Source organism: Corvus brachyrhynchos, unplaced genomic scaffold (assembly GCF_000691975.1).
Source record: "Corvus brachyrhynchos isolate BGI_N302 unplaced genomic scaffold, ASM69197v1 scaffold215, whole genome shotgun sequence".
Lineage (NCBI taxonomy): Eukaryota > Metazoa > Chordata > Aves > Passeriformes > Corvidae > Corvus > Corvus brachyrhynchos.
Window position 1 is genome coordinate 294,804 of NW_008237887.1, and position 8,741 is coordinate 303,544.

An 8,741-nucleotide genomic window follows, 5' to 3' on the forward strand; every position below is an offset into this window, starting at 1 on the left:
TTATTGGTAGGTTGCTGTGCTGTTTGTGCAGTACATCCTGCTCTGTAATGTTACATTGCTGCTCGTTTTTTAGCTGAAAGCGTGGAAAAAAACAAGCAGGAATCTGGAATAGTGGAGGGTCAGCACATCACTGGGCCGGGAGGAATTCCTGGGATCTTTACACCTTTTTATTGCAGAAATACCAACCAAAGTTCAGCTGCAGTGATGCTGTTCCAGGACAATGGGCAGCAGTAAAAATGATGTAATTTGGAATTTTTTCCCGAAGTCCCTAAACCCTCTGTTCTAGCAGGCAAAACCAGTGCAGGGAGCTTGTGCTGACAGAGGAATTTTGGGATTTTAGGAATCCTTTCTTTTCCTGGGTGACTTGTATGAAGGAAAAACAAATTCCTGTTGGAAAAAAAAAGTGGGAAAGCTGATCTTCGAAGAACTTTTGGAATTGCCTGTTTTGCAGGGATAAGGAGCATCCATGGTGCTGGTATTCCCGAGGTCTCGCTCAGCACAGACAGGATACTGCTCATCCCACAGCTTCCCGAAGGGCTTTCTTTTCTTCTTTTTGACTAAAATCTGCTTTTTTTTCCCCATCGTTGAGCTTGCCCGGCAGTTGATTTCCAAAAGGATCAGCTCCAGCTGCTGCAGGTTTGGGAGGACCGGGAACATGGTTTTATTTAATGGTGTTTATCCCTACGGACCTCTCCTCCCTGTGCAGCTGCTTTTATGAAATAGTGTGCTTCTCCTCAGAAACAGTGCTGGATTTTCCTCTTTTCACCCCAGAAAAGGCCTCAGGGCTTCTTTTAGTGCCAAACTGGGAGCAGGGAAAGCCGCAGGTGAAGTCCTTGATGGCACAGCTGGGGAGACAAATGCTGAAATACTGAAAAATGTAAAAAGAATCCTTCTTACACAGATAGGACTTTTTTCAAGGAAAAAGGAACTGTTTCTGTCTGATGGAAGGATTTTTGTTTGAACTGGGGAAGGGAATCAGCCAGAAGTGTGAGTGTCTCCCCAAGTGCCCTCCTGGAGCCGCTGGCACGCGGAAGAGGCAATTCCAGAGTATGGGGAAGAGTCTGGAGCAGGTTGGAGACAGTCACTGCCTTCCACCCCTAAATTACCACCAGAGCTCCTGATTGCCAAGCGCAATTAAATGCCTCTCTCCTTCAGCCCAAGCCCTCGGCCAGCCAGGGCTGGGTCCTTTCACACACCTGGAATGTTTTGTTCCCCGTGGGAACAGCGCAGCTCCTCCACTTCTCCTGGCCTGTGAAGATGAGCATTCCCCGTGTGTGAAGGGCTCTGACTCAGGAGCGCGGCTCAGCCTCTCATTGCCATTCAACAGCTTTGCCCTGGAGGCTTTTTCCCCTTAAAATCCGTAAAAAAGGGGAGAGAAAAGGCAGGTCAAAAACCCTGCGGGTTCAAGTGCTTCTTAAAGCAGCTGGAAGTTGTGGAGAAGAGGAGGCAGCCCGAGATGGGAACCACCAGTGCCACCCACGCCTGGGATTTGGGGTCCATGCGACGGGGAGAGGTGCCTGCAGGTAGGAAAACCTCCTTGGATAAAGAGGGGAAAAAATTTGCAGGAGCAGGTTTTGAGCAGTGCTCCAACCCGGTGGGGTTATTTTTGCCTGCATTTTATATTCCTCAGCTGTTTGTTCCAGATAATTACTTTAGGAATAAATAGCAGGTTCTTAACTAATTTCAGGAGGGGAGAGAGGGAAAATTGAAGTGCTCTGAAAGGAGGAAAAGGATTATGAAATGTTTTGCCAGCTGGCAGCGATGCAGCTTTTAGGAAAGGGCAGGCAAATTCCATCGGCGCCGGCAGAGCTCCGCTCCCAGCGCCCTTCCCGTGTTTCCTTTTGGGTTGTTGGAAGCAGCTGCAATTCCTCCTTGCTCCGGCTCTGGGCTGATTCCTGAACGCCCCAAAACCTTCCTAGTGCTGGAATATAGAGGCATTTCTCTGGGATCAGGAGGGCTCTGGGGTGCAGAATATAAGGGAGTGTTTGGGGGACTGTGTTGGTATTTGCAGGGATCGAGCCAATCCCGGAGTTAACTGGACTGCAGCTACTTTGGGATGAGACACAACTGCTTAAATCTCTTTGTTGCAGCTTTTTGAGTGCTCAGAGATTCATTGTAGCCCAGGTACAAAGTGGAGCCCAGCATGGTGCGAGCAGGGAGCACCTGGAGAGCCAGAATGAGGCAGAAAGCACCTCTTGCATCCCCAGAAAATGCAGGAATTCTTGGTTCTGCTCTTGGAATAACCAGTAAAACCCCAGGTATGGGATTTTCTCCCAGGTTCTGCTGAATAACTGGCAACAGGAGCAGCTGGGATGCTTTAGCTCGTTCTTGCCAGCTGCCCAGGTTCTTTTTCACTTTCCTGTGTTGCAGCAGGGTTTTAGGTCAGCGCTTTGCTTTGCAATCCAGGGGTGGTTATTCCCTGCCCATCATTGCAAACAAAATCCACATCTGTGGCAGGTCAGGCTTGGAGGGTTATTTTGACAGCCTTTTGGGAGCTGAGTTTATTGCTGGCCTTGCTTTCCTTCCGAAAAAGAACATGGTGTGGGTGTGAAAACTCCAAGGATGGTTATTCCTTATGCTCAAATGTTTAGGAAACAAGGATTTAGCAAAGGAGATGCTTTGGAATATTTATAATATCAAGTGGCTTGGGAAGGGCAGACAAAACTCAGAGGAGCTTCTCCATCCTCAGATCTGCTGTTTGGGGCTCCTCCTGCTGTTTTAAAACCGGCCTTAGAGATGATTTTTGTGGTTCTGTGCCTGGGATCAGCCTGCTGTGTGGGGTTATTCCCGAGCCCACTCCAGAGGATCCAAATAGAGATTTACGAGCTGGAAAACCCCTCTTTCTAGTGGGTGTGGATTCCCGCACTTCCCATGACTCCCTCCAGCAGGATTTGGACATTATTTAAAGGACAAAGGACAAATAAAAGCTGCTGGGATCACACGTGGTGCTGACAACCCCCCAGCCCTGGCATCACCATCCGCAGGGTCCCACTGTCCCCAGGCCGGAGGCAAAGCCCGCCTGCTTGGGATCCAAGTGCCCTCCTGCTCAGGATTCTGGCATGTTTTGGGGTGTGAAACAGCTCCTGGGGAGCTGCTCCGTGTTCTCAGGCCATGAGGGAGGGACAGACCCTCCAAGGATCCCAAGGCTGCAGCACAGCCCCGTCTGAGGCTGGAGCACTGGCAGCGCTGGCTCAGGACGGAATCCAGGACAGGCACTTCCCAGCCATGGATGCCTTTGCTTGGGAAAGGCCCAGCCCTCCATTCTTTCATTATTTTTTTCCACAATTCCACTTTCCCGCCCCGTTTTCCATCCCTCAGTCCCTGGGAGTTCGTGCCTTTTCTGCTGCGTCAGGCAGGTTCCCAGCAGCGGCAGCAGCGCCTGTGTCACAGCGCTTGGGTTCCAGCCTCCCCTGTCACAACACCGACTCCAGCAGGGATTTCTGACACGGGAAACGCGCGGAGCATCTGCTGGGATGCGAGCTCTGCGCCGAGTTCCGCCGTGCTTCCTCCCAAAGATTGACAGCCCCGTGGATATTCCCAACTGCTTCCTCAGGGAACGTGACAGAAGTGGGGACTGATGCTGCCGCCTGTCATTTTCCTGGCCCTGAACTGGTTGCCATGGAAAGCTTTTCCGCTCCTTGTCTCCACCGCCTGCTATTCCCACGGCTCTGCTGGGATGGGAAAACTCTGGATTTGTAGCAACAGCTCAGGTTATTCCCGATAAATAAACCATGTTTATCAATCAGGTCGATGACCCACGTTGATGTGGTTTAACAGGGTTTGTTTATCAGGATATTTGTGTATCAGGATATTTCTATATCAGGGTATTTCTAGATCAGGATTTTAATCCTGCTGAGTAACCCACGTTAAACCGTGACACCAGTAACTTAAATTCATTCCAGCTGGATTTTCTGGGATAGTAAGGGTTTGGAAAAAATAATAATATTCTTATATTGGAGGATATTGGGGAAAAGCTGTGTCTTGTCTTCCCTCTCGAGGAGCTGGTTTGCTTCCTGAGCTTGCTCCAGGTTGGATTTATCCTACTGGACTGTGTGAATCTGCATCCAGTAATCCTGGTCAGTTCAGGACCGGGGGATGGCTGGGCAGCCTCTGCCTCGGGGACTTGGGAGAAGCTCATGCTGAGCGATGCAAGGGCTGGGAGCTCGCCCTGGTTTGGGTCCTTTCCTCATGCTAGGAAAGGATAAAAAGGGAAAAGAAAGCCCCGTGTCATCCTCAGGGCCTGTTCCTGTGGTTTGGGCTGTTGATCCAGGAGCACTCAGGGAGCAGTTGCCTCCCTTGGTGTTTGCTCAGCCACCTTGGAAGGGGAAACTGTTGCTGCTCTCCTCAAGACAGGCTGGCTGCTTCCCAGGAAATAGAGTCCAGGGATTTGTCCTGCAGCAACAGGCCTGGATTTAACTTCACAGGGTGCCAGCTGCCCAAATTGGACACAGCCCCTCGTTAAGGTGGATTTATTTCACGATACATTTCTGTCATCGAGGCGTCGCCTTACACTGAGATGTTGGGAATAGCTGGAGATAGAACCTCTGATATCCCAGTCTTCCATCAGCAGTAAATCCCCAGGGACTGGCTTTCCTCACCTTCTGCCAGCCAGGGCTGTGTGCAGGTATTTCACAAATGAAAGGAGAAGGGGGGTGGCAAGAGGCAGGGAATTTTTCCCCCACAGGGAGTTGTTTGGGGTAAAACAGCCTCGCTGGCAGAACAGGTCCCACAGGGGTGGAGGAACTGTGAATGTCGCCGTGCTCTGTCTCAGCCTGGGTAGGATTCCACAGGGATCCCTTTTCCCATCCCATCTGGGCCCCACGGTGCAGGGCAGGGCGATGTCTCCTCGTGCCCAGCGAGGGAGCAGCAGCTCCAGAGCTTTGCTTTGGCTCTCTGCTTCCGACTGGAGGCAGCAGCAGGGTGGGGAGAGATGGAGTGACCTGCGAAAACGCCGTTCCTAAACCTCCCTCAGCTGCTGCAAAGCTGCAGACCCCACATCCTCCGCTCGGTGTTGGCTGTGCCAGAGCCCTCTGGTGTGGCACACACCTCTCAGTGCACTTCTGGTGCTCCTGATTCTCTCTGTGACCTGCCCGTTGTCCCTTTTCCCAGCGGTGACGTGGAATGCCATGGCCAGCTCCTCGGACAGTGACGATGATGGGTTCATGGCCGTGGATCCAGAGGACGCCGTGCTGGAAGGGACGATGGAGCAGGAGGACGAGCCCCACGCCAAGCTGGAGCCGGAGGAGCCCAGGCACAACAGATCGATGCTGGAGCTCCCAGAAGAGGTTTTGGAATATATCCTGTCCTTCCTCTCTCCCTACCAGGAGCACAAAACCGCCGCCCTCGTCTGCAAACAGTGGTATCGACTGATCAAAGGTACAGTGCTGGCAGTGCCTTTCTTTAACTGTGGGAACAGGGATCTGGAGCCCAGCTCTCTTTTACCTTTGCCTCTTGTTTTCCCCTCAAATGAAATCTGACTTGTGTGAAGTCCCAGCGACATCCCTGGGGTCACTGGCTTTGCTCAAGGGGGGGCTGTAGCGGTGCAGAATTGAACCCCTCAGCCTCTCTCGGGGTGGAAAACCCAGGGAGGCTGTGGATTCCCCTCCCTGGCCTGTCCAAGGCCAGGCTGGACGTGGCTCAGAGTGACCTGGGATAGTGGAAGGTTCCACCTGCGGCAGGGCTTTGGAGCTGGATGAGCTTTGAGGTCCCTTCCAGCCCAAACTGAAGCACAGCCCGAGGCCCAGGACAAAGCAGCTCCTTTGCTGCCTCTGGATGCTCCCAGTGCTGCGCTTGGATCGCAGCTTCCTCCCCGGAGCCCCTGCCAGTGTCCCATGGCTAATGTGGCTTTAATTGTGCTTCGTTTGCGTCTTGCTCAGTAATTAACATTCCCAAAGCTGGAAACAGCCCCAGCTCTGGTTCTTAGGGCTCTGCTGGAGATGAGTGGAATATAAAATCTGCATGAGTAGAGATGTGCATGTTCCAGCTTCCTGAAAGAGCAGCCCTGAGACACGGATCCTCCCTTTGCCTCCGCACAGCATTCACTCCAGAGCCTCGTGGGGGTATTTTCATGCTGGAGAAGTATGACACAGCAAATAAGGACGGAGAATTTGGACAAGGATACGAGCAGAACCTTCTGCTTCATTTTATTTTAATACATGGGGTGGTTTCTGGTACGGTTCTGTTGGGCGCACGCTTTAATCACGAGCTTCATTTAAAAAACGAGGCGTTCCAGAGGAGAGCACAGTTAGATCCTAGGAAATGGGACACGTTGCTGCACGAGGGGAATGTGTTCCTTCTGGAATGCCCTTGGCTGTTTGTGGGGTGATGGCTCATTTATGGACTTCTCCTCACCTGAAAGCGTTGCTCAGATTCCAGGCTTATTTCCCACTTTGCCCAGAGGTGAGCAGGAGGTTAAAGAAACACAGCTACCCAGCAGGGAGCATGGCCCAAAATGACACTTTCTGTGCATAATTTTGGGGCAGCAGCTGCCCACAGCCCTGGGGAAAGGCCTTTTCCGAGTGCTGCAGCCCCGGAGTGGCTGCTTGGCTGTTTCCTGGAGTGGCCTGCAAGGGATGCAGCTGGAATGGACAAACACCTGGGATTCAGCCCAGAGGGATGTGGGAAACACCCCTGGAGTGCAGGGATGAGCAGCCCGAGGCGCAGCGTGGCCTTGGGCTGTGTCACCTCTCAGGGGGCAAGTGGTGCTGGGCAGCTGGGCCCTTCTGGGGCAATTCCAGCCAAAAAAGGGTCTGTAAGCACCACCTGTGAGCTGTGCCCAGCGAGGTCACTCGAGGTAAACAATTGATTTGTGTTCTGGTTAATTTTTCCTGTTTGCCAGGATACATCTGCTGTGCAGTCCTGGAGCTCGCGTTCCGTTTCCCGTGTGACTCTCAGGCATCACCTCCTTGAGGACCCCAGGCTTTATTTTTTTATTAAAAAAACCCCTTCCTGCTTTATATCCCGGAGTGGGATTTCTTGCTGAGGGTGTTCCTGGCACAGGGCTTGGGGAAGAACTCTTGGCAGGTTGTGGCATCCTCAGTGCAGGTGCCACCAAGTGTCTGCTGAGCTGCTGCTGCTGCCAAAATCCTTCTCCAAACCCTTCTGTCTCCTCAGGCAGCAGCCTCTGGCCCCTCCCAGCACCCTCACACAGAATTAGTGGCAGCCTTGGAGCATCCCTGCTGATTTTTATCACTGATATCTCTTCTCCTACTTTCTTCAGGTCCCTGGGCAGTAGCTGCATCCACACTCTTAAAAATTGATTATTGTGCATTTTTTGTCCTCTGAGGTCCCTTGAGGGAAGGGGTGCTGCTCCTCGGGGTGTGGTGAGGGGAGCAGGGGCTGTGGTGCAGCACAGAGAGCTGAACACCAGCTCTCCAAAGCATCCCAGTGCTTCCTTCCTTTCCCAAAGGCTCTGCTTCCCGAGCCGGAGCTGCCGGGGACGGCGTGACCCGGGCCAGTGCTCGTTGCTCCTCTCCACATCTGCAGAGTTCCCTCGTCTGTGCTCTCTTTGATGCCCGAATTCCCAGCGTGTTCACCCCCAGACGCGGGTTCCGTGGAGCTGCTGTCGCCGTGCGGGCACAGCCTGCTCCAGCTGTTCCAGTTTCGCTGTTCTCTCCCCAGGTGTGGCCCATCAGTGCTACCACGGCTTCATCAAGGCAGTGCAGGAAGGGAACATCCAGTGGGAGAGCCGCACTTACCCCTACCCCGGCACCCCCATCACCCAGCGCTTCTCCCACAGTGAGTATCCTCTGGGAATCCTGGCGGGAGCTGCCTCCCTCGGGGTCTGGCAGTGCCCCACACGCCCGTCGCCGCCGGTGTTCACCCCACGGCTCTGCCAGCACTTGGCACAAGAGCAGGGATTTGGGAGCTGCTGGTCCTGGTGGGCTCGTTGATCCTAGGAAATGCTGGTGGAGTGGAAGTGGGGTGGGATTGGGGCTTCCTGGCTGTGCAGGGGTCTTTCTGCAGCTCCCCTTCTTGGAACTAAGGATGGAAAACTCTCCCAGATCATGGAGTCAACCCTAAATGTGTCCCCAAGTGCCACATCCACATGCCACGGGACACTTCCAGGGACGATGGCTCCAGCACTGCCCTGGGCAGTCTGTGCCAGTGCCTGACCACCCTTTCCATGACAAATTTTTCCCAGTATCCAATCTAAACCTCTCCTGGCCCAGCCTGAGGCCGTTCCCTCTCCTCCTGTCCCTGTTCCCTGGGAGCAGAGCCCGACCCCCCCGGCTGCCCCCTCCTGTCAGGGACTTGTGCAGAGCCACAAGGTCCCCCCTGAGCCTCCTTTGCTCCAGGCTTTCCCAGCTCCCTCAGCCTCTCCTGGGGTTCCAGCTCCTTCCCAGCTCAGTTCCCTGCCCTGGACATGCTCCAGCCCCTCAGGGTCTGTCTTGTCCTGAGGGACCCAAAGCTGCCCCCAGGACCCGGGCCTGAGCTTTGTGTCCCTCCCTCAGCCACTGGACTGGAGTCATTCCCATCAAAGCCAGTGAGTTCTGGGAAGTGCAGCACTCAGGATGTGCACCAGCTGCTTGCACACGTCCTCTACATCTGTGAGGAAAATTGGGGCCGTTCCAGCCTGCTAGGTTCAGAACCAAGCAGAGCTGCAGGTGGATTTGCTGATGGGAGTGATTCAGTCAACAGCACCACTCAGTGTTTGGGTGAATTTTCCCCTCCTTCCAAGATTCTGGAAGAGAACAGAAAGGGAAAAGAAAAAAAAGTGCCTTTGAGGGAAGAGGTTGAAA

General features: G+C 53.5%; 1 protein-coding gene across 1 annotated transcript in view; it reads left to right on the plus strand.

Annotated features, from left to right (window-relative positions):
* The first annotated feature begins 5,109 nt into the window (after positions 1-5,109).
* FBXO42 (F-box protein 42) overlaps positions 5,110-8,741 on the plus strand; it is a 30,791-nt gene continuing 27,159 nt past the window's right edge. The window contains exons 1-2 of the mRNA XM_008632482.2: positions 5,110-5,376; positions 7,621-7,737. Coding sequence (XP_008630704.1) covers positions 5,127-5,376; positions 7,621-7,737 — 367 coding nt within the window. The 5' untranslated portion in view covers positions 5,110-5,126. The remainder of the gene's footprint in view (positions 5,377-7,620; positions 7,738-8,741) is intronic.